This window comes from Manis javanica, chromosome 6 (genome assembly GCF_040802235.1).
Source record: "Manis javanica isolate MJ-LG chromosome 6, MJ_LKY, whole genome shotgun sequence".
NCBI lineage: Eukaryota > Metazoa > Chordata > Mammalia > Pholidota > Manidae > Manis > Manis javanica.
In genome coordinates this window covers 108318024-108343728 of record NC_133161.1, presented here as the reverse complement: position 1 = coordinate 108343728, position 25705 = coordinate 108318024, and the positions used below count along the sequence as shown (strand labels likewise).

The following is a 25705-nucleotide window of genomic DNA, read 5'->3' as shown; positions in this document are numbered from 1 at the left end:
ACCTCCTTTGCCCTTACGCACAAGAAGGGCTGCTTTCCTTCCCATTATGGTCGGTATTTCCCTAGCCACCTCAGCCATTGGGGCAGGATTTTCAGGGGGAGCCTTGGGTCACTCTCTATGGGCAATTAGAGATCTCAACACCAAACTTGAGGGGGCCCTGACATCCACTGCTGATTCCCTGGCCTCTCTCCAAAGACAGGTCACTTCGCTAGCTAAGGTCACCCTTCAAAACTGGCGGGCCTTAGATCTGCTTACAGCCAAAAAGGGCGACAACTGCGTCTTCCTTCGAGAAGAGTGCTGCTATTACATCAACAAATCCGGCATTGTAGAAACTGACATTACCAAACTCACCCATCTTGCCTCCAGCCTCCACTCTGCTTCCAATTCCAACCCATTCTCTTCAATACTAACAAACCCCTTCCTCACCTGGCTGTGGCCCATTGCAGGCCCTATAATAATCATTCTTCTCGCCTGTCTCTTCTTACCTTGTACAGTAAAGTTTATCAAATCCCAAGTCGTCAAAATCTCTAATCAAACTTTCAACCAGCTTTTACTCAGGAACTACCAGCTTTTAGCCACAGAAGATCCCCCACCCTCACGTGACCTCCTCACCACACGCTGAGATGGACCCATCTCTCCACTGGAAACTGTTCCTGGAAACAATGGCCGCAGACACCTGGCTTCTGGCACCTGTATCCTCCTGGCACCATTGGAATCAACAAGTCCTCGACCTATGGTTACAGGTAACCTTCATTGATTTCCAACCTGAAGAAGTCCACATCTACTCGTCCTTACTTTGGGGAGTCCTATCAACCCTTTCCTCCCAGTCCTCAAGCCCTCACTCCCTTCTCCGCCCCCGTTCTGCAGGAAGCAGCCAGAGAGAAAGCAACGTCCACAACCCCATAGAGGAGAAAGGGGAGAATGAAGGGCCCCCACCCATATGATGGCGAACCTCCTGCTTCTCTTCCGAGTCCTCGGTTCCTGCTGGCGCCACCTGAAGCCCAATCACCTCTCTCCCCCCTCCCAATCCCAGCACCTAGCCAATAGCCACCAGCCCTGTAGAAGTAACACCACAATCACCTCATGCCCCTTCCTATATAACCCAGCACCTTTCCCTAATAAAGCGGAATTCTCCAGTGAATTGCTGCTGTGTGTTGCTCCTTTCCTTTCATTTGGTACTTGTCTTTCTCTGCCTGGTTTATTTCACTGAGCATAATACCCTCTAGCTCCATCCATGTTGTTGCAAATGGTAGGATCTGTTTTTTTCTTATAGCTGAGTAATATTCCATTGTGTATATGTACCACATCTTCTTTATCCATTCATCTACTGATGGACATTTAAGTTGCTTCCATATCTTGGCTATTGTAAATAGTGCAGCGATAAACATAGGGGTGCATTTGTCTTTTTCAAACTGGAGTGCTGCATTCTTAGGGTAAATTCCTAGAAGTGGAATTCCTGGGTCAAATGGTATTTCTATTTTGAGCATTTTGAGGAACCTCCATACTGCTTTCCACAACGGTTGAACTAATTTACCTAATCTTTTCTTTCTTCATGCACAGAGGAAGTAATACCCTACAAGCCTGCAACTTCAGCAGGAGAGCCCTTTGTAAATCGGAAAAGTGCGAGAGAACTATGGAGAGATCACCAGCCCCACCACCTCCTCAGCTTCCTACAAACAGGTCCAACACTTGGCTGAAACCTGCTTTCCATCCCATCGAAGTCCCACCTCCCCCACAAAACCTTGATTTCCAGACCACCATTAGCTATTCCTTTTCTTCCCACGTGCTGTCATATGACTGGCCTTGCTTAACTCTCCGTAACCGTTTAGCATCCTAACTGGAAGTGTCAGGAGGAGAGAGACCATTATTCAACCGTCCACATTACCAGTGCATCTCCAAAGCCTGAAGCAGCTGAAAGTACATTCAGAAAGACTTGTTTAGCACATTCCAAGGTACCCAGGCAACGTCACTGAATGAACACGTTAAGTTTATGTACTCAGTAAGTGTAACCTGGGATGTGCAAAAATATGCTCAAATATAAACTCAATAAACGCTGCAATTAAAAGAACGGGCCACTCTCCTCCATCAACACAGTCTCCCTGTCGCATCCAGCTTTTGAGCCGTAAAAAGCACATTACATGTTAACATTTTTAAGGAACTAATGGTCTTCAAAACAAGTTTGTGAGAAGAGTGGTTTTGGGGCGTGCAGAGTTCTCCTTCTCTGACCCGCAGCCCCTGGCACCGTGGACCTCCTCTGGCAACTCGAAAACCGCCGGCGTCTCGGCTTACCCGCGGCCGCGCCGAGGGGCACCAAGGCCAGGAGCCGAGGAGAACTCGCGCGGGTCCCGGACCCGCCGCCCCCAGCCCGGGGTCCGGTCCCCACCCGCCGCGCGTCACCTGCAGCACAAGCGCCTGCGCGGCCCCCGGGGGGAAGCCCATGCGGTCGGACGGGTGGCGCAGCAGGCGGTAGAAGTCGGTCTTGCGGTAGAGGAAGCCGAAGAGCACACGCAAGAAGTCCTGGACGTTGCCCGCGTGCTGCAGGATACCCAGTAGGGCCTGATCATACAGCTCGGCCGCGCCGGGATCCATGGCGTCGCCGGCCGCGGGAGGCTCCTCACTGCAGGAGGGCCGGACGCCGGTCCGCCGCCACTTCCGGAGCACGGCTGTAATGGCCCCGCTACAGGCGTACCGCAAAATTTCTGGTCCGCGTTCTTTCGGCCCCACGGCCGGGCTGGGCAAGACTGAGCTAGGGCGGCCTTGTTGCGGGTGCCGCCCCGCCGGCTTCCAGGGGCGGCCCCGCTAAGCAGCCCTCGCGAACCCCGAAGTGGCTCCTAGGCGCAAGCAGGCCCAGGGCGGCGAGGCTGCTGACGCCTGGCGGCCATGTTGGAAACGGGCGAAAGGGCGCGTCTGCCCACGGCCACGGTTGAACTAATTTACCTAATCTTTTCTTTCTTCATGCACAGAGGAAGTAATACCCTACAAGCCTGCAACTTCAGCAGGAGAGCCCTTTGTAAATCGGAAAAGTGCGAGAGAACTATGGAGAGATCCCACGGCCCGGCGCCATCACGTGGTCTCCAGGCCCGAGCTGCCTGCGGGAGGTGTCCCGTGTGCAGCAGCCAGCAGGGACGCGCGGGGACGGCGTGGAGGAGAGCCGTAAGCGCACACGCAGACGCCTAGCGGAGCGCCCCGACCCTGCGATGCGGCGCACTGCGCAAATGCGTACACGGGGCATCCACGCGGCTTCGGCGTAGGCCAAGGGCAATCGTGGAAAGGTCAAGGCCTCGAGCGCGCGAGAAGACTCCCCGCAGACCCGGTCGCGGCCTGGGGACGCTGGTGAGGAGCGCGGGGGACCGGGTGTCTGCAAACGGGAAGAAAGCGTGAGGTTGGGGGCGCAGCCGGCTGGCGGCCGACCGAGGGGTGCTTTCCAGGGCATGGCGTGCCCGGCGTCTGCGCGCCCGTGGCCCACGGCGAGCCGCGGGACAGCCGTGAAACCAGGGGCGTCCCGCGCGGCGGTTCTGGGGCTCTTGGTTCTTAGGGCCCGTTTTTATAGACGCTGAGGAGCTTGTTTATGTCATGCTTATCAATAGTTACCACGTTAGAAATTAAAACTGAAAAACCTCTTAAGTATTTACTTCTGATGAACCGTAAAAATCACATTACATGTTAACATTTTTAAGGAACTAATGGTCTTCAAAACAAGTTTGTGAGAAGAGTGGTTTTGTATATTTGCATATCTTTAACGTCCGTCTTCATCAAAGCCAGCAGGACTCAACCTGCCCCGTCCGCTACACTGCACTGTGCTCTCAATGAAAAAGCTGCTGTGCACAGGTGCTGTCGGGAATGGGAGGAGTACCTTAATCCTCTTTGCAAATACACGTGTGCATTGTTTGAAATCACACCAAAATTGGACAGGTGGAAGTTCTTAAAGGTTAGTTGCAGTATAGAATATCTGACACAATGTCAACTTGTCACATATCCGTTGGTCGCCTGCACTTTGAATCTTTTACACATATTATTTTGTAACACCAGTGTGGAATGCTGAATGTTTCAAAATAATTTGTTACAAATTTATGGACAGCCTCACTGAAGGGTGGAGAAAAAGATGCTGACCTGAGAAACTTGGGAACTAATGGTGTCAGGAAGACCAAAGGTGAAAGGTTGCTGCATTCAGACTCCTTGTTCTAAATGTTTCACCTGGCAATTTGGGTTATCATTTCTGAAGGTACTCATACGAACAATTAATAAAGGTTACAGATAAGCAAAGGAGTCTAGAACGATCCTTGTGGTAATGGATTAGAGCTCGAGGCATCAGCACAAACTTGTGTTTTAACCTTATAAGTAAGGTGGTTCGTGCAGAGATACTTATAGAAATGCATGCATACCTTGGTCAGTATACATACATATACTCCCCTGGTCTCTCAGGTGAGAGGCCCCAAAGCAACATGTGCATGAAGCCCCAGACCCTGGTTTCTGATCCCATTTCCAGTGAAGGGCCAGGACTCCTTGGAGCAATGGCAGGTCCCATGACTGCATTAGAAGGTGCGCTCAGACCGTCTTGTAGAGCCAGAAAGTAAGGAAGTGCTAGAAAAGGAAAAAATCCTCCATGATGGGAGTATGACAAAGGGACACAGGAGCCAACTCAAAAAGCTCCCACTGGCCACAGCTGGGACAATTTGAGCAAAACAATAAAGTAATAGAATATTAGAACCCAAGGTACAAAATGAATGTCCATGAGCCCATACTGATACACATATATATATCACATAAATAAATAAGTGGAGGGAATAGACTATCCTTCCTGTTCAGAAAAATTCCAAATAATTGATGTAAATACTCCGCCCTACTGGAGGTGGAAGACAACTCCCTACTCTTTAAGTGTGGGTTGTGCATAGTGACTTCCTTCAAAGAGCACAGCATGGAAAGGGGGAAACAGAAACTACAGAGGAAATGCTTCAAGACCTCGGCTAGGCAGGTAGGGTAACTATCAGCAGGGAAGAGTTGGGGCTGTAGCGTGCACCCTTGGTATGATGTGCTGAGAATGGTGTTCTCCCTCTGGTGTCCCTCCCCAAAGGCCATCACTCCAGTTCAATCAGGAGAAAAACACCAGACAAACCCCTTTAGAGGGTCCTCAAAACTGTCAAAGTCATCAAACAAGGAAAGTCTGGCAAACTGCAGCCAAGAGCCTAAGTAGATATAACTGAGTATGTACTCTCCTGATGGGGTCCTGGAACAGAAAAGGCCACTAGGTAGGAAGTAAGAACATCTGAATAAAGTGTTATTAGTTAGCAATAATCACCAGTATGGGTTCATCCACTGCACGCTGATGAATGTGCCATACTAATGCAAGAAGCTAACAGGGTGACTGGGTGTGGGGCATGCAGGAACTCTGTACTATCTTTGCAATTTTTCTGTAAGTCAAATTACAGTACAATGAAGTTTTCTTTTTAAAAAAATTTTTTTAAGTGATAATCATCCATAATTATATCCCCTGTCCCCAAATGCAGGTACTGACATTTGTACAGGTAGAGATGGTCATCCAGTGCTAGTGGGGATGGAGAGGGCAGCTGCTCCAGGGAGGCCACCATCTGCACCCAGGACGTCCACAATGGACCACTTCCAGGCAGCTCTCCCACACACAAGGAGACAAGCAAATGTGCTTGTTCATGCAGGTCAGGTTCTGCACCCAAAATTCCATAAGTGGGGTGAGTTTCAGAATTTAGAACATTTTTTTAGAAAGGTTATTTGATGTTTACAACTACTTCAGATATTAGAACCCATTGGGGCCTGGGACAGCCACCCAGAATCACACTCAATGCATGAAATAACATGACTGTTCACACTGAGCAGGATGAAGAGTGTTAATATTTATAGAGTAAAACAGATACATCCTGTTTGGTCAGTTTTTGCAACCAAATGGCTTTGTCCCAAACTTAAAAAGGAAAAAAAGATAAATTAGATTTTCAGAGCCTTTGGATTTTGGGGTTCCAGATAAGTGATTACAGGCCTGTAGTAGAAAAACAACTGGGAGCAATCTGATTGCCACTGGTGGGGGATGGATGAAACCATGTGGCTGGACTAGATCTCTACCAACACGAATGAGTCTCAGATGCATGTGGTGTGAAAAAAACCTCATTGTCAAAGAGTACTTCAAGTACAGTATTTATGAAACATTTAAACTGCAATAACACCACATGTTGTGTACATACACACATATGGAATTAAAGTTTAAAAACTCATGTGAGATCACATGACAAGTTCAAGATACAGATCAGGAACAGGTTACAGCTATGAATTGCAGGCCACATCCTTCACAGTCCTGTGTCCTTATGAGTGCCATCTGCTGGCCAGAGGGTGGCCTGTTTTGGCCACTCCCTGGCAACTACCCCAGGCACTCAGTGGGAGGATGGGTCACCCCACAGGGAAACCCAAGTGGCCCCTGGAGTCAGGGCATTAAGCCTGGACAGGGCCTTTGACTCATTAGATCCCCTGCTCACTGTGAGACCAGGAGCCAGCCCTGCCAGCATGGTGGCTCCCAGCAGGGTACTCAAAACTGCCATTGATGTGAGTGGTTGGCTGAGCTCATGGGGGCCAGGCGCTTTGGGCAGGAGGCTCTTCTGGCCACCACTGCTACCTCCTCCGCCTCCCACTTCTGCTCCAGCACTAGAGCTGCATTGACATCGGGCCCTGCAGAAAGAAAGGCGTGCAGCCAGCGGGGGGAGGTAAAGACAGAAGGACCAAGCCCTGCCAGTGCCTCGTCACTGCTCTGCACAGGTTCTCTCTGGCCCAAAGGCACCAGTGCCGGCTCAGCTGCTATCCTCCCCCATCTGCTTCCCAGAACAGGCCCCACCTGCTCTTGCAGGGAAGCCCAGCAGCCCCACAGCCACTGCCTACCCTCTTCCTTCCTAGAGCACCACATGCTAACATCCAGCACATGCCCTCCTTGCTGAGGACATGGCTCCTCAGTCTGTTGACAAATGGAGGGCAGGGAGGGGTCTCAGGGCACTGGGTCCTGGCCGTGCACAGGAGGCAGGCCTGTGGGCTCCTTCTCCCTCCCTGACACAGAACCTCGGGGAGCTGCTCCTCCTTATCCCCTCATCCATCCCACCCACCACCACACACACATACTCCCTCTTCCAAGAGGGTTAGGAAGTTCCTACAAGACTATGGGGACATGAGCAGGGACACCAGAGCTGCGTGGGCTCCAGCCTGACACATTAGACCAGCTCAGCCTGGCACAGGCTCAGTTGCCTCATCTGTGAAATGCAGATGGAAAAATCACCCACCCTAGGGGTGTGAAAAGGAGCAGGTACACGCACTGGGCACAAACACCCTTCCAGAACATTTCTCTACAATCACCACTGTTATTGGGGGGGAGCAGAATTGACCTGCTCCCGGCCTGCCCACCCTGAGAGGAGGCGACACCTCATCCTGGGGTCTTGGTGTCAACAGTGAGGAAACAGCAATGGGCTGTTGCTGGGAGAGGCTTTGATGGCACCACTTTCCAGAGTGCGCTAACCACTGGACTTTGTCTCAGGAAATACTGAAGGATGAGGTCAGAGGCACAAGGCTGGTTATCACAGTGCTGGAGGCATAGGCAGAGAGTCAGAAATAATGCAGTGTGCTGCAGCCGGGAGCTGGCTGCAGGGTAATGGTCAATCCACACAACTCCAAACAGCAAGTCGCCACCCATTAATAACTCATGAAGTCAATTCTGAGGCTACCCCCAGCATCTTAAAAATCAATAGTGGAATAGAAAAGAAAATTTCAGAGTGCCTCAAGGACAGAGAGACAAGTGTTACTCTGAAATGTTTGTGTGTCCCCATCTGTGCTCACAAGCATCACCTCACTGTGACATACTTCTTGAAGATCACAATTAAGAGTTCAGCAGCATGAATGTTTGAGATGCATCTCCTGACAAAGAAAGATGCTTGCACATGTTAACAGAGAAGCTGCAGCTTCCAAACCCAGAAGCAGCATGTGCTCAGTCTGAGCAGGAGCTGACCTGGGACGGCCATGCACCTCCTCGGGCTGTGCCTGTGGCTATGAACCCCAGAGGCAACCAGGCACTTACAGACCAGGCCTGGTCTGGCCATGTGGGAGGGGCTGGGCACTCACCCAGGTAGCTGAGGATGACTGGCAGGAAGACCAAGCCGTGAAGCAGGCCCAGCCCGGTGATGAGGAGGTTCAGGCGGAAGAAGAAGATCTGGATAAGCTGGGCCTTCGCTAGGCCCAGCACGAGGATGCCAGGCAGGTTCGTCATGGCCACACCGGCAAACACCTGGGGGGCAGAGGTGTGAATCAGGCCGGCACAGGGCACCAGCTCAGGGCTGCATGCAGTGGCCCACCCACTCACCGCACTGCCCATGGAGACAGTGGCCTCTGTAGCCCTCTCTAGTCGGGTGGGCTTGGTGCTGATGGCAAAGGAGTGGGTGATGTGAGACACAAACTCCACAGAAATGCCCACTGCCTGTTGGCAGAGGGGAGCTTCAGCTAAGAGGAAAGGACACCCAGACTCTAGGAGGAACATGAAGGGTCTGATGAGGCCAGTGCCCTGGAGCCCCACGTAAGTGGGTTACCGTGACCAGGTTGATGAGGGACACGGCATTGTAGCTGATACCCCCCAGGGCCATGAAGCCCACTGTGTCCACGAGGATCATGATGATGGAGAGCAGGTTGAGGAGGCCAGAGTGGAGGTCCATGCCCAGGAGAAGGTAGCAGACGGCAAAGGTGGGCACCAGGCAGAGGCTGAGCGTAAAGAGGCCTTCAGGGGCCACAGTCAGGTACTGCTCGTAAAACACATTGGTGATCCTGCAGGTCGCAGAAAGCCATTACCACTCGGGACTGCCAGCCTCCTGCACCCATCTCAGAAAGGCCCAGGGCACCAGCTGCCGGGAACAACTGTGGCCAGAGCCCATCCTCACCCCACAGGCCTCCCCAGCCTACCTCCCTGTGGCCCCACCACCCAGGGCCTCACGTGTAAGGGAAAACCTTGAAGGCCGGGTCAGTGCCTGGCACCTTCCGCAGGTGAGCAGTGATGTTGGCTGCCAGCGCACGAGCTGCTCGCAGAGCCTCCGTGTAATCCTGCGAGTTCTTCAGGGGCTTGTGGTAAGCCATGAACCGTGAGGCTGGACCAGCCAGGGCCCAGAGAGGAAGGGCAACGGTCAGAGCCCATTCCCAGGACTTCAGTCCCCGAGGGATTGCACCCAGCTGGGCCAGGGCTCTGCCGCCGCCCATTTTGGAATTCTTACTAAGTTTGGAGCAAGGCACCTTGAGTTTTGGTCATGCACCAGCCCTGCACACTGCAGCAGGTCCCAACCTGTGTGAGACCCAGGTCCTGGACCCACCTCTAGGGCGTGAGCCCACACTCTGCTCTGTATGTTTTCAAAACATGTGCTGGAGGTTTAAAATTAATTGCTTTCCCAACAAGCATATTCCTACAGGAAAGGACCAGAAGAAGGGAGACAGTTCTGTCACAGAACTGAGGTCCAGGGTGGCGTTCGGTTGAGGATAAGTCTCTCACTCTGCCAGCTTCCACCGCCCACACCCACGTGGGTCTGTGTGTGTTAGAGAAAGGTCTGTGTGTGGCTCCCAAGTGCAGTGTCGACCCTGGAAGATTCCATGAATGTCATGCTGACCTTGATGGCAGGGTGGTGGGGCAGATGGTCAAGGATGAAGTCTAAAGATGTGGGGCAGGGCAGCAAGACCTCTGGGAACAGACCAGGGTGGTTAGAAGTCCCCCCAAGAAGGAGGGAGGAGAGATGATGGTAGACTAAGAGTTGCTCTCTTTGGCTCACAGGCCTGGAGCACTGGCCCTCATCCACCCCTCCAGGTGTGGCTCTGCTTACCTAAAATCTGGCCGTCAGGGCCCAAGTTCACAGAGGTGCTGTATGCTGCCAGGCCCCTGTGGGAAGGCCAAGACAAGGCTTAGCTGAGGGCTGCGCTGCCAGAGGCCCCACACCAGCTCTGCCAATCGGCACTCACACTGTGATCCCCAGTGGACGCTCCCCCTGCCTACCCTTTGGGACATTTGATGTTAGGTGGGTCGTTGAGGAACCAGGGCAGGTACTTGTGGAACTGCTGCACTGATGGCCGTACAGGGCCCAAGGTGAAGCTCATGCAGTTCTTCAGGCAGGCCACAGAGTCTACAAGCAGAGAAGCCCTCAGGCAGCCCAGCTCTGCCCGCTTCTGACCATCCTTATCACAGCCCCATCACTCCTGCCCCACCACAGAGAGATTTGATTTGTCCCCAGATTAAGTGCTGTACCTGTAGGCAGTAAGGAAGGGCAGCCTGTGGGGAAGAAACAGCCTCCTGCTTCACCCTCACAGCAGCAGCTCTCTCTCCTGGCTCCCTCACACCTCCCCAGGAACAGCCGTGTGCTCCCCCCAACCCCTGGGAACAGGTGTGTATTCCCCCACTGCCAGGAGCAGCCATGTGATCCTCATCCCTACCCCCTGGAATAGCCATGTGCTCCCCGTTCCCACCCATGGGAGCAGCCATGTGCTCCCTCACCCACCCAGGGGCAGCCATTGTGCTCAGCATGAGCACACCTCGGGCAGGGCGGGCAGGGTGTGCATGAGCGCACGCATACCCTGTGGTCCAGCTGGGAGTCTGCACTACTGACCCTGCAGGAGGGTGGAGAAGGCTAAAGGAGCTTCGACAGTCCTCTCCATTCTCTTGCCTGAGTTTCCCCAAGCTATGCTGAGCTGTGAGCCCTCAGAGACCCCATACTCACTGACAGTCGAGGGGCAGAACTGGTCTTTATTGGCACCAAAGGCATATAAGCGGCAGCAGGAGGATGGGGTCAGCCAGTCAATGAAGTCATCCACCCACGAGGAGGCAGGAATGGCCAGGTAAGACCTGGGGGTCAGCAAGAGGAGGTCAGGGGCAGGACTGAGTGAGCCGGCAGTGGGTCCATCCCATGGCCCAGCCCCCACACTGGGTCTCCCCAGACACACCTTCCCCATCCCCAGGAGCAGCCCTGTGCTCAGCATGGCACAGCTCAGGAGGGGCTTGAGTGCACATATGGAGCAACAGGGTGGAGACAGGGAGGCAAGAATCAGAGACTGGAGGGGGACAGTGGGCACAGATAGGGGTGGGCCAGGCTACTCACTGGTCGGGGAACTCGGTGGCATACTGGATCTTCTGGGTTAAAGAGAAGCTGTCACAGCCTGCACTGGAGCAGATGGCATTCATACCCACCTCACTGGAGAAGTTGTAGCCCCCAGTGGTGACAAAGTACACTGGGGCCCCCACCTCAAAGTAACGGTTCAGAAAGATGAAATAGTCCAGCAGGTATGAGTCCTAGAACAGAGGACAATCTGTGAGGCCGGGACCAGATATAACCAAGGGGCTCACTCCATCTCATGCTCAGAGATGTACACTCTCACAGAGGGACACACAGGCACACACACATGCACACAGGTACACATACATACAGGCTCATGGAGGCTTACGCTCACACAGGTGCATGCTCACAGAGGCATGTGCTCACACATGTATAGCTCCATTGAAGGGGTACACTGTCGGAGGTGGATCCACAAAGGTCTTGGCTCCCAGGTACACAAATCTAGATATAATCACAACTACATGCACAGAATACATTCAGGTGGGTACAAGCACAGAGTAACACACTCTACCCTACATCAACACACTGTAACACACACAAACATGCACATACACATATTTTTACCCCTTCCTATCATCCCTAGTTTGGCACAGCCACAGTCTAACAAGCTGGTTTGTGACCACAGTCCACATGTGTGTGCACATGTAAACATCTGTGTGCACAGCCTCAAGGCCATGTGCCAGACATCTTCACAGCCTATTCTGTTCTAACACATAAAACCTCAGAGTGACATCAGGGAAGATGGAGAAGGGAGCATCAGGAATCCCTCTCCCCACGTGGACACAACTGCACACAATAGGCAAAATCTGTCTGATGCAACTATTTGGAAATCTGGGGTCTGCTAAGGGCTTGAAGAGAAAGGCCTGGCTAGCATTTGTGGTTAGTTTCAATCCTGTAAGCATGGTGGTGACTAGCCCCCAGGTCTGATGCAGGCAGCCATGCCCATATTCCAGGAGCAGTTTGCACAAAGCATACAGAACCCGGGAAGGCTATAAGGTCCCCATCCCCTAAAAAGCAGGGATCAGTGATCTGATCATTGATTGCTGCTCTTGATCTCAGCAGTGTGGATCAGAGTCAGACCAACTAATCTCCGCCACCTGGTGCTAAAGTGACTTCCAAGAGATCTAAAGAGCAAGCATGTGATTTATTTTTTCTCCTTTTTGGAGCTGTACATCTTATACATTGCTAGGACATTCAAAAGCAACCACAAATACAGGAGAATTTAGCCAGTCACTACACATGCCCAGGGAAAGGTACAGGCTCAGAAATGATCTGCTAAGACTCTTAACTTCATGCGGAATGCTGATCTCCAGGACAAGGTCACCAGCAACAATTATTTTTTTAAAAATGCAAACACTGAGGAAGGGGGAGAATCTGGTCTCTACAGTCACTACATGATAAGAATCAAATGTTCACTTCTCAGCAAAATCACAATAGAGTCAGAAAGGTGTGGCCCTTACCAAGGAATAAAAATGAACAGATACAGTCCCTGAGAAAGACCAGATGTTGGGTGAATTAGGCAAAGGCTTTAAAACAACTGTTTTAGAGATGCTTAAAGAGCTAACAAGACAGAATAAATACAGGAGAGGATTAAAGATGGAGGCATGAGAGGTAAGACAGAAACCTCCCCCAAAACCACAAATAATAAGAAAACATAGAAGGGGATTAAAGATGGTGGTGTGAGAGGAGAAACAGAGGCTTTCTCCTAAAACTGTATATAATTAGAAAATATAGTTGGTACAACTAATCCTGAGAGAGCAACAGGAAAGAGGACTGCGCCAGATTACATATACCTGGAGAAAAGAGCAGACCTCACGGAACAGTGTAATATATGAGAGCTGTGGCTGGGCAGGACCTGAGCCCTTCCCCCAACCCAGCTCACTGGGCAGGAGGAAGAGGAACTGAGCAGGGAGGGAGTGGAAGCCTGGGACAGCTGAATACCTAGCTCCGGAGATATGCTCTGGGAGCACAAACATACATTTCATGGTGCTTTCACAATACTCCGTGACTACAGGGTTGGAAGGCTACTGCAGGCAGAATTCCTGGAGAAACTGAGATTCCAGCCACTGTGGAAAGCAGGGATCCATATCCGGCTGCTCTGGGACAAAAGCTTATACCTATGTGCTCAGCCCACTGATTCAGGCAGTGGAGACAGGCATAGCAGCCAGGAAGCAGGAAACAGCTCTTTCCTCAACCCCAGGCACCAATACCGCTCCCCTGCGACCCCCAACATTGCTTCAGGGGCTGAGCAGCTCCAGAGAGTAGAGCTCCTGGACACTAGAGGGTGCCATATACAAATATGAAACACCAAAGTAAACTGGTCCAGAGTAAAATTAATGTAACTCCAGAGAAAGATTTAAATGACAGGGACCTTATGACTCTTCCTGAAGGAGAGTTCAAAATAAAAATCATCAATATGCTAATGTGGTACAGAAAGATATCCAAGAACTCAGGAATAAATTCCGGTCGGAGATCCAATTGTTGAAGAGCACAATGGAGGGTATTAAGAACAGGTTGGATATGGTGGAAGAGACAATAAATGAAATAGAAACTAGAGAAGAGGAATACAAAGAAGCTGAGGCACAGAGAGAAAAAGATCTCTAAGAATGAAAAAATATTGAGAGAACTGTGTGACCAATCCAAATGGAAAAATATTTGCATTATAGGGATACCAGAAAAAGAAGAAGAGAGAGAAAGGGATAGAAAGTGTCTTTGAGGAGGTAATTGCTGAAAACTTCCCCAATCTGGGGAAGGAGATAGTCTCTCAAGCCATGGAGATGCACAGATCTCCCAACACAAGGGACCCAAGGAAGACAACACCAAGACAATAGAAATAAAATTGGCAAAGATCAAGGATAATGACAGACTATTAAAAGCAGCCAGAGAGAGAAATAGGATCACATACAAAGGAAAGCCCATCAGGCTAACATCAGACTTCTCAGAAGAAACCTTACAGGCCAGAAGGGAATGGCATGATGTATTTAATGCAATGAAGCAGAAGGGCCTGGAATCAAGATTACTTTATCCGGCAACATTATCATTTAAATGTGAAGGAGGGATTAAACAATTTCCAGATAAGCAAAAGCTGAGAGAATTTACCTCCCACAAACCATCTCTACAGTCTATTTTGGAGGGACTTCTATAGATGGAAGTGTTCCTAAGGTTTGACAGCTGTCAACAGATGAAATAAAACCACAGTAAAGAAAGAAGAACAGCTAATTACTAACCAAATACAAAATTAAATTAACTATCCCCAAAGTCAATCAAGGGATAAACAAAGAATACAGACTATGATACCTAATATATAAAGAATGGAGGAAGAAGAAAAAGAAAAGAACCTACAGATTGTGTTTGTAACAGCATATTAAGTGAGTTAAGTTAGAGTCTTAGATAGTAAGGAAATTAACATTGAACCTTTGGTAACCACGAATCTAAAGCCTGCAATGGCAATAAGTACATACCTATCAATCATCACCCTAAATGCAAATGGACTGAATGCACCAATCAAAAGACATAGAGTCACTGAATGGATAAAAAAACAAGACCCTTCTATATGCTGCCTACAAGAGACTCTAAATCCAAAGACATACACAGACTAAAAGTGAAGGGATGGAAAAAGATATTCCATGCAACAACAGAGAGAAAAAAGCAAGAGTTGCAGTACTTGTATCTGACAAAATAGACTTCAAAACAAAGAAAGTCACAAGAGACAAAGAAGGACATTACATAATGATAAAGGGCTCAGTCCAACAAGAGGATATGACTATTATAAATATCTATGCATCCAACACACGATCACCAACATATGTGAAACAAATACTAACAGAATTAAAGGGGGAAATAGAATGCAATGCATTCATTCTAGGAGACTTCAACACTATACTCACTCTGAAGGACAGATCAACCAGAAAGAAGATAAATAAGGACACAGAGGCACTGAACAACACACTAGAACAGATGGACCTAATAGACATCTACAGAACTCTACAGCCAAATGCAGCAGGATACACATTCTTCTCAAGTGCACATGGAACATTTTCAAGAGTAGATCATACACTAGGCTACAAAAAGAGCCTCAGTATGGGTGGAGCCAAGATGGCGGCAAGAGTAGAGCAGTGGAAATCTCCTCCCAAAACCATATCTATTTTTGAAAATACAACAAATACAACTATTCCTAAAAGACCAGAAGACACAGGATAACAGCCAGACTACATCCATACCTGCAAGAACCCAGCGCCTCGCGAAGGGGGTAAGATACAAGCCACAGCCCAGAGGGACCCGAGCACCTGTCACCCCAGCTCCCGCCGGGAGGAGAGGAGTCAGAGCGGGGAAGGAGAGGGAGCCCAGGACTGCTAAATACCCAGCCCTAGCCATCCACACTGGGAGTGCAGACACACAGTGTATGATGTGCTGGATATAGGGAAACAGAACAGTAAGACCTGTGAGCAGGTCCTCAAAGTTGGCATCCCTGGGACAAAAGAAAAGTGAGTGCCCTTTGAAAATCTTAAAGGGACAGGGCCTCACAGCTGGAAGGAAGCGCCCTGGCGCAATCAGCCCAGTAACTGGGAATCCCAGGGAACTCCGGGCACCCTAACCCCCTGGGAGGCAGCGCAGCCTGGAGGCCCCTCATGGTGATAAACAGCCTCCCACCTGTTCCCCCTCTGGTGCGACTCCGCCATAGCGGCAGCGGCCACACCCACAGCAACTGGGCAGAGCTTCTTCCACAGTGGCCGGGCAAGAATCAGACACCCTGTCTGCGTGCAGCTGCCCAGCACAAGCCGCTCAGGGTCGCTGTTCTCCCAGGAGAGGAAGGCCACAAACCAGCAAGAAGGGGTGTTCTCCCAGCCGACACATGCGCCAGCTCCCCACAACTACTTCTATCACCATGAAAAGGGAGAAGAATTTGATTCAGACCAAAATCACAGAGTCAACCCCTGAGAAGGAGATAGACCTAACCAATCTTCCTGAAAAAGAATTCAAACTAAAGGTCATAACCATGCTGATGGATATTCAGAGAAATATGCAAGAGCTAAGGGATGAAGTCCAGAAGGAGATTACAGAAATGAAACAATCTCTGGAAGGACTTAAGAGCAGATTGGATGAGGTGCAAGAGACCATTAATGCAACAGAAATCAGAGAACAGGAACACAGAGAAGCTGACACAGAGATAAAAGGATCTCCAAGAATGAAACAATATTAAGAGAACTGTGTGACCAATCCAAAAGGAACAATATCCACATTATAGGGGTACCAGAAGAAGAAGAGAGATAAAAAGTGATAGAAAGTGTATTTGAAGAAATAATTGCTGAAAACTTCCCCAAACTAGGGGAGGAAGTAATCGATCAGACCATGAAAGTACACAAAACTCCCAATAGAAGGGACCCAAGGAGGACAACACCAAGATGCATAATAATTAAAATGGCAAAGATCAAGAACAAGGACAGAGTTTTAAAGGCAGCTAGAGAGAGGAAAAAGGTCACCTACAAAGGAAAACCCATCAGGCTATCATCAGACTTCTCAACAGAAACCTTACAGGCCAGAAGAGAATGGCATGATATATTTAATGCAATGAAACAGAAGGGCCTTGAACCAAGAATATGGTATCCAGTACTATTATCATTTAAATATGAAGGAGGGATTAAACAATTCCCAGACAAGCAAAAGTTGAGGGAATTTGCCTCCCACAAACCACCTCTACAGGGTATTTTAGAGGGACTGCTCTAGATGGAAGCACTCCTAAGGCTAAACAGATGTCACCAGAGAAAATAAAATCACAGTAAAGAAAGCAGACCAACCAAATACTAACTAAAGGCAAAAAATAAAACCAACTACCCACAAAAGCAGTTAAAGGAAACACAAAAGAGCACAGAATAAAACACCCAACATATAAAGAATGGAGGAGGAGGAATAAGAAGGGAGAGAAATAAAGAATCATAAGCAAGTTAAGTTATACAGTTAGCTAGTGAAGAGGCTAACCTTGAACCTTTGGTAACCACGAATCTAAAGCCTGCAATGGCAATAAGTACATATCTTTCAATAATCACCATAAAGGTAAATGGACTGCATGCACCAATCAAAAGACACAGAGTAATAGAATGGATGAAAAAGCAAGACCCATCTATATGCTGCTTACAAGAGATGCACCTCAAACCCAAAGACATACACAGACTAAAAGTCAAGGGATGGAAAAAGATACTTCATGCAAACAACAGGGAGAAAAAAGCAGGTGTTGCAATACTAGTATCAGACAAAATAGACTTCAAAACAAAGAAAGTAATGAGATAAAGAAGAATATTACATAATGATAAAGGGGTCAAACCAATAAGAGGATATAAACATTATAAATATATGTGTACCCAATACAGGAGCACCAACATATATGAAACAAATTCTAACAGAATTAAAGGAGGAAATAGAATACAATGCATTCATTTTGGGAGACTTCAACACACCACTCACTCCAAAGGACAGATCCACCAGACAGAAAATAAGTAAGGACACAGAGGCACTGAACAACACACTAGAACAGATGGACCTAATAGACATTTACAGAGCTCTACACCCAAAAGCAGCAGGATACACATTCTTCTCAAGTGCACATGGAACATTTTCCAGAATAGATCACATACTAGGCCACAAAAAGAGCCTCAGTAAATTCAAAAAGATTGAAATCCTACCAACCAGCCTCTCAGACCACAGAGATATAAAACTAGAAATAAATTGTACAAAGAAAGCAAAAAGGCTCACAAACACATGGAGGCTTAACAACATGCACCTAAATAATCAATGGATCAATGACCAATTTAAATTGAGATCAAGCAATATATGGAAACAAATAACAACAACACAAAGCCCCAACTTCTGTGGAACTCAGCAAAATCAATCTTAAGAGGAAAGTATATAGCATCCAGGGATATTTAAAGAAGGAAGAACAATCCCAAATGAATAGTCTAAAGTCACAATTATTGAAATTGGAAAAAGAAGAACAAATGAGGCCTAAAGTCAGCAGAAGGGGGAACATAATAAAGATTAGAGAAGAAATAAATAAAATTGAGAAGAATAAAACAATAGAAAAAATTCAAAGAAACCAAGAGCTGGTTTTTGAGAAAATAAAAGAAAAATCACGACAGACCCCACAGAAATACAAAGAATTCTTAGAGAATACTATGAAAACCTATATGCTAACAAGCTGGAAAACCTAGAAGAAATGGACAACTTCCTAGAAAAATACAATCTTCCTAGACTGATCAAGGAAGAAACACAAAATCTAAACAGACCGATTACTAGCAACGGAAATGAAGCGGTAATCAAAAAACTACCCAAGAGCAAAACCCCGGGCCAGATGGATTTACCTTGGAATTTTATCAGACATACAGAAAAGACATAATACCCATTCTCCTTAAAGTTTTCCAAAAAATAGAAGAGGAGGGAATACTCCCAAACCCATTCTATGAAGCCAGCATCACTCTATTACCAAAACCAGGCAAAGACCCCACCAAAAAAGAAAATTACAGACCAATATCCCTGATGAACGTAGATGCAAAAATACTCAACAAAATATTACCAAACCAAATTCAAAACTACATCAAGAGGATCATACACCATGACCCAGTGGGATTCATCTCAGGGATGCAAGGATGGTACAACATTTGAAAATCCATTAACATCATCCACCACATAAACAAAAATAAGGACAAAAACAACATGATCATCTCCATAGACGCTGAAAAAGCATTCGACAAAATTCAACATCCATTCATGATAAAACATCTCAGCAAAATAGGTACAGAGGGCAAGTACCTCAACATAATAAAGGCCATATATGATAAACCCACAGCCAACATCGTACTTAACAGCGAGAAGCTGAAAGCTTTTCTTCTAACATCAGGAACAAGACAGGGATGCCCACTCCTCCACTGGTATTCAACATTGTAGTGGAAGTCCTAGGCATGGCAATTAGACAAAACAAAGAAATACAAGGCATCCAGTTTGGTAAAGAGGAAGTCAAACTGTCACTATTTGCAGATGACATGATATTGTACATAAAAAATCCTAAAGACTCCTCTCCAAAACTACTAGAACTACTATCTGCATTCAGCAAAGTTGCATAATACAAAATTAATACACAGAAATCTGTGGCTTTCCTATACACTAACAATGAACTAACAGAAAGAGAAATCAGGAAGACAATTCCATTCACAATTGCCTCAAAAAGAATAAAATACCTAGGAATAAACCCAACCAAAGTGAAAGACCTGTACCCTGAAAACTACAAGACACTTTTAAGAGAAATTAAAGAGGACACTAACAAATGGAAACTCATCCCATGCTCTTGGCTAGGAAGAATTAATATCGTAAAAATGGCCATCCTGCTCAAAGCAATATACAGATTTGATGCAATCCCTATCAAATTACCAACAGCATTCTTCAATGAACTGGAACGAATAGTTCAAAAATTCATATGGAAACACCAAAGACCCAGAATAGCCAACGCAATCCTGAGAAGGAAGAATAAAGTGGGGGGGATCTTGCTCCCCAACTTCAAGCTCTACTACAAAGCCACAGTAATCGAGACAATTTGATACTGGCACAAAAACAGACCCACCGACCACTGGAACAAAATAGAGACTCCAGACTGTGGGCTCAAAACATCATAACTCAACTGTTTTTCTCTACTAATCAGTGATGTGTGCCTTAAGAAATGTGATGTGTTCCTTAAAGGAATGTTGTGTCTTAACCAAGGCCAGTTCCTGCAACATTGTTATCCCCTATTGTGCTGTGCTGTGAAGCGCTGCAGAGGGAGTTGTGCAGTGAGAACACAACGAACCAGCATGCATGAGATCACCAACTGTCCTTGGATGTATTTGTGTGACTAATAAATATGAGAGGTGCCCTCTCAGCACCACTCTTGAGCTGATATGCCTTGAGTCCTCTGGCTGGCCTACTAAGGTCTTCGATATCTCATCACGTCGCCTCCTCTATCTGCGGGTCGGAGACAGGGAGGAGGCCAACAAGTGGCGCCCAAACAGGGACCTGAAAGACTCAGGTCGAAACTCAGGGCAGAGAACCTCCGCTCAGCGGCACTTGCAATTCAAGGGCGGGGAAAGCTCCGAAGATCGTCGATCCGGTAAGATTCCCGGGAAAGCGTATGTAGGGAACAGGATAGAGATGTCAGGGACACTATAATGGGCCACAACGAAACTAAAGCTTCAAAACTGGAGGATTACTTAAAATTGCTCCATGCCCTCCTAAAAACATCAGGAGTGAAAACCTCTAAGAAAGATTTTGCTCAACTTCATAAATATATAAAAAAGCATTGCTATTGGCTTCCGCCGCAAGGTACTCTCAAACAAACTGATTGGGCTAATGTTATGAGATTTTTAAAAAGTTCACAGAGAGGGAAACATTATCCCTGTTCCTGTTTGAGTGGATCAATAGCCCCTTAGTAAAGAAAAACTGGCAGCCTTACATTAGTTTAAGAACAGCTTCAGCTAGATTAGAATTTTCCACAAGCCTGTGGAATTCCTCTTTATTTGTTAAAAAAACAAGTCAGGAAATTGGAGACTCTACATGACTTAAGACAAATCAACACAGTTATTAAACCTATGGGACCTTTACAGCAAGGTCTTCCTTCTCCCTGTATGATTCCTAAAGATTGGAATATGGCCATAATTGATCTTAAAGATTGCTTTTTTACTATTCTTTAGCTGTGGCGGACAGAAAAAAGTTTGCTTTCACTGTCCCTTTAAACTTACAGGCTTCTTTAGAAAGATTTCAATGGAAAGTGCTTCCTCAAGGAATGCTAAAGAACCCCACAATTTGGTAAAAATTGTGTGCATAGAACTCTTCAGCCTGTAGGTGGGAAATGGCCCTCAGCTTATATCATTCATAATATGGATGATATTCTCATAGTTCCACATAAACATCTATCTCTACTATTATTCTCAATGAGACTGAAGCTGAATTAAAACAATGGAGCTTATAAATAGCCCCGGATAAAATACAAATACAATATCCAATTAATTATTTAGGGAATAAAATTCAAGAAAATTCAATAATCCCTCAGAAAATTCAGATAAGGAGAGATCATCTTGAAACTTTAAATGATTTTCAAAAATTATTAGGAGATATCAATTGAATCTGACTGTTACTAAATATTCCTACTTATAAACTGCAACATCTCTTCAATACTTTGAAAAGACCCTCAGATCTTAATAATCCTAAAGCTAAGCATTCCCTTGTCTGCAGCCCCAGGGAAGCGGAACAAGCCTGTGTGACTCAGATCAAGACTCTAGCAGTGAAAAGTCACACAGTCCCCGCACTTATCAGACAGGCAGGGGCCTCTCAAGGAATGAATGACTAGAACTCGGGCAGAAAAAACTAAAAAAACAAACTGAGAGCAATTCGATCCCTAAATTCTAAACAAGAATTGTCTTATCTTCTGCACACAAACCTGGCCTCAATACAAACACTCTGATTAAAGAGGATTGGCTCCTGAGAGAAGTATGCAATATAATGTTATGCAGCTAAATATATTTTGCCACAAGAAAAGAAAATAGTCAAAAGTCCCGTGAACTACTACAATATGGAACTAGTTTTCTAAATTATTTTAGTGAAAATCTATTCTACTTACTAGGTTCATCATTATCTTTGAAAATTAGGAAGTTTTAAACTAGAGTCTCTGAGATAGAAGAAATTTATCTTTTACAATACAGCCTAGCTTTAAATAACTGGTGCTTGAATTGTACTTGCATTTCATTTCCAGCCCCCTGGACACACACAATCCATATCAGTTCAGAGCCTTTATTGGCTCTTTTGGTCTGGGGCCATCTAAACCTTAACCCAGTTATGTCGACTGCTCGCCCCTAGACAGTATTCTTGAAAACTGAAGTACTTTTAATCAAGTAAGCTAAAAAGAAAGAAGACAATTAAATGTTAGTAACTCAGATTTTTGTATCAGTCTGTGTACATGTTTTCATATGAAAAGTGTTGCTAACTGTAGTCATTATGTCTCAGTTTGTATGTTTGTGTGTCTAAGTGTTTAAATGCAAAATATTTTCTACCTCTGGATGGTATTAATAAAAGTTGACTTAAAGACAAGCACTTGTGAACATTGGGCATTCTAAAACTTCCCGAAAATCTAATAAAAAATATTAAGCATTAATGCTAATTTAAGTTTAATTGAAATGGACATGTCCTTATAGTTATCAGCTGCCAAAGTTTACTTCAAGTCATTTAAGTTGATGTTACCTGTTAAACATTTCAAGCAGATGCTTAAAGAAAAGGTTGACTTTGTCTAATGTTTGGTAAAAGTCTTATAAGTAATCTAGCATGGTTGCTAAAAATAAGTAAACAAGTGTAGCAGATGAACATCTTAATAATAATACTGTATTAATGTATAACAGTGTATATATCTGCAAACAGCCTGAGAATTTTTGTGGTAACCAAAATTCTTAAAGTTTTGCTCAGTTATATAGACATATTTTGTGCTTAATGAGAAATTGTGCTGAAAGTATGTTCATAAATGTATCAGTCTGAAGAATGCTGGTGTAACAGTTTACAATGGCCTATTTTTCAGTGTTCACTGAAGGTTAAAGTACCAAGTGGTTTTCAGTTCTAATTAAAACTACCTAATATAATAAGGAAACATTTCTGTATGTTAAAGAATGTATATTTTAATAAAAGAAGGTATAAGGGATAGAAATACGTTGTATTGAAAGTAAAAGAAGCTAACTTGCTTGTAAATACAGCTGTTTTATTGAATGCTTAAGAAAATAAGATCTTAATAGTAAAAGAACTGTAAACTAAGTGTTGTTAACAACTATGTAACCCTCTGTATTTGCTTTTAAATGTTCTTAATATCGTTCTGGTTAAATAATGAGTGTTATTTAATAACTATAAGTCTATTTAGGCAAGTGCCTTAAAAACTTTTGACAGCTTCCCAAGACCAAATTTTAAAAAGTACTTTTACCTCTAGTTAACTCTGATATTTTCCAGAGGGCCCCTGGAACATGTCAGAAGAACTTCTTCTCCTCATCAGAGAAAATATTTAGCTAATTTGGCTTATTTATCTGATACATATTTACCTGGAAAGCACTGTCAAAAGGAATAATGCTGAACTTTATTACTGAATGTTTTATGTTACAGAAATATCCAAACTTCCATATATCAACTGTCTTACAGTAAGTTCTCATCAGATCTTTAACCATTGTCATTTGTAAATCTTTTGTCATTTATAATCACTGTTTAATTACTCCTAATCTAGTAAAGAACTAGATTTCAGGAAAACAGATATTCCCTATAATTCTACAGGACAAGCTTTAGTGGAACACCATCACCTTACATTAAAGCATTATTTGCTAAAACAAAAAGGGGGAGTGGTACTTGACATAATCAAATTAACTGCAAAACAACGGCTAATGCATGCTTTGCATATTCTTAATTTTGATCTTTTAAAGGATGATGGATGATCCACTATGGAGAAGAAATTTATAGGCAAAAAGATGGAGGAAAATTCAGATGGTATAATGCAACTGATCAGTCTAGAAGGAGTAATATCTGTTAAGACATATAAGACAGTTTTGACTCAAAATGATATTGGTAATTATTCCTATGAAAAAGTACAGAAAGGAACTCCTGATAAGTTATACAAGAGTAGTTTTATTTTCCTAAATATATTACTCTCTCCTAAAAATAAGTTCTCACCACCTAATATGTGGCTGCAATTAGCGAACCTAGGGCTAAACAAGTCCTCCTTTTGTGTAGCGGGAGACTCTTGTATCAGTGGATTGTTGAAGAAGAGTCTGATAGGACTAAGACTTCCTCTTCCAATGTTTACTAATATATCAGGAATAAATATTACTAAAGCTCCCAGAACTCTTACTTGTGATACTCAGTTAGATCTATCAGTTAGCACTACCATAGTTTCCAATTGTATATGTATTAAATGTACCTCTATACCTTCTTATTGTAATCCATCATACATGTAAAATGGCCATATGGATATAAGCTCCCAAGTGGATGGGTATTTTTGTGTGATAACAAAATCTATCAAGCTTTCTCTTCACATTACCAAGGTGTTTGTGTCATAGGATGAATTCTTCCTGCTCTTATAGATTTTCCTAGATATGGACATAGAAGAATCCCTTGAGCTTTGTCGCCTGATTGTGATGCCAACCTGAAACTTTTGGATCCTACTGCTGTTGCAGTTGCAGCTGCGTTTGTTCTACCAGTTCCTGGACTTGTTGCTGGAATGCAGAAAGAAATATCCAAGCTGGCATGTGCATACAGTAAAACCACAAACTTGACTGCTTCTATATAGTCAGAACTCAACCAAGAACTAGGAGAAGTTCCAGTGGCAGTGCTTCAAAATCATGCCACCATTGACTATTTGTTGTTAAAAGAACATATAGGTTGTGAGCAATTCCCAGGAATGTGCTCTTTTAATCTGTCTGATTTCTCTCAAACTATTCAAAACCAACTAGATGATATTCATCACATCATTGACAACTTTTCTCAACTGCCTAGGTTACCTGATTGGTTTTCGTGGTTTCACTGGCTATGGCCTTTATTTGTAGGCCTGCTTCATTTATGTATATGTCCCCCTATCCTAGTAGTTTGGGTCCGTCGCTTGATTACTGACTTGTTGAAACCGATACATGCTTATGCTACCTTTCAAGAAGTAATGTCTAAAAACGAATTGCCTTTTACCCCCTTTTTAGAGTCCGCATAATGAATTCAACTCTTTAAATGATTCCTGTAGCTGTTGATAAGCGTCAAAGCAGAGAAAGGTATGTCAACCTCTCCTAAACCCAATTCCTTGTGTAGCCCTGAAAGATGACTGGTTAGCCAGAGATGGGTAAGATTCTTCATGGGAGGAACAACCTAAGACAGGCACAGTCGCAAGGAGCCCGCAAGTGGTAGAAATGGGAGCCAACTGAGGCAGGCAAAGAATCTTGCCCCCCCATCTATGTGAAGCATCCTCTGCTATTTTTAATCTGCTACTATGTCAACAAAATAATGTAAGAGCAGAATTCTCATTCTTTATTTAAAAAATAAGGGGGAAATGTGGGCTCAAAATATTGTAACTCAACTGTTTTTTTCTACTAATCAGTGATGTGTGCCTTGAGAAATGTGATGTGTTCCTTAAAGGAATGTTGTGTCTTAACCAAGGCCAGTTCCTGCAACATTGTTATCCCCTATTGTGCTGTGCTGGGAAGCTCTGCAGAGGGAGTTGTGCACTGAGAACACAACAAGCCAGCAGTTGTATGCATGAGATCACCAACTGTCCTTGGATGTATTTGTGTGACTAATAAATATGCAAGGTGCCCTCTCAGCACCACTCTTGAGCTGATATGCCTTGAGTCCCCTGGCTGGCCTAATAAGGTCTTCAATATCTCATCACATCGCCTCCTCTATCTGTAGGTTGGAGACAGGGAGGAAGCCGACACCAGACATGAACCCAAATACATATGGTCAATTAATATAGGATAAAGGAGGCATGGACATACAATGGGGAAACGACAGCCTCTTCAACAGTTGGTGTTGGCAAAACTGGACAGCTACATGTAAGAGAATGA

At 45.5% G+C, this 25705-nt stretch overlaps 2 protein-coding genes and 1 long non-coding RNA gene across 9 annotated transcripts in view; 1 reads left to right on the top strand and 2 right to left on the bottom strand.

Annotated features, from left to right (window-relative positions):
- NUDCD3 (NudC domain containing 3) overlaps nucleotides 1-2870 on the bottom strand; it is an 83754-nt gene extending 80884 nt beyond the window's left edge. For 4 of the 5 annotated variants that reach the window (XM_036990920.2, XM_036990921.2, XM_036990922.2 and 1 more), the window contains exon 1: nucleotides 2290-2870. In XM_036990920.2, coding sequence (XP_036846815.1) covers nucleotides 2290-2589 — 300 coding nt within the window. In that variant the 5' untranslated portion in view covers nucleotides 2590-2870. The remainder of the gene's footprint in view (nucleotides 1-2289) is intronic. The other variant, XM_036990923.2, reaches the window with a different exon arrangement.
- Nucleotides 2871-3199: 329 nt separating this feature from the next.
- On the top strand, nucleotides 3200-25474 carry LOC140849970 (uncharacterized). The gene is made up of 2 exons (XR_012132486.1): nucleotides 3200-3333; nucleotides 24242-25474. It is a non-coding gene; the product is annotated as an uncharacterized lncRNA (long non-coding RNA).
- Nucleotides 6292-25705, bottom strand: part of NPC1L1 (NPC1 like intracellular cholesterol transporter 1) — a 39437-nt gene continuing 20023 nt past the window's right edge. The window contains exons 11-19 of one of the 3 annotated variants that reach the window (XM_017658606.3): nucleotides 11112-11302; nucleotides 10734-10858; nucleotides 10016-10142; nucleotides 9846-9901; nucleotides 8975-9125; nucleotides 8577-8808; nucleotides 8354-8467; nucleotides 8116-8278; nucleotides 6292-6684 (exon numbers count right to left, since the gene is read on the bottom strand). In XM_017658606.3, the coding sequence (XP_017514095.1) occupies nucleotides 6545-6684; nucleotides 8116-8278; nucleotides 8354-8467; nucleotides 8577-8808; nucleotides 8975-9125; nucleotides 9846-9901; nucleotides 10016-10142; nucleotides 10734-10858; nucleotides 11112-11302 (1299 nt within the window). In that variant the 3' untranslated portion in view covers nucleotides 6292-6544. Of the gene's footprint in view, nucleotides 6685-8115; nucleotides 8279-8353; nucleotides 8468-8576; nucleotides 8809-8974; nucleotides 9126-9237; nucleotides 9707-9845; nucleotides 9902-10015; nucleotides 10143-10733; nucleotides 10859-11111; nucleotides 11303-25705 lie in introns of those variants that run through there. The other 2 variants (XM_017658607.3, XM_073239195.1) reach the window with 2 other exon arrangements.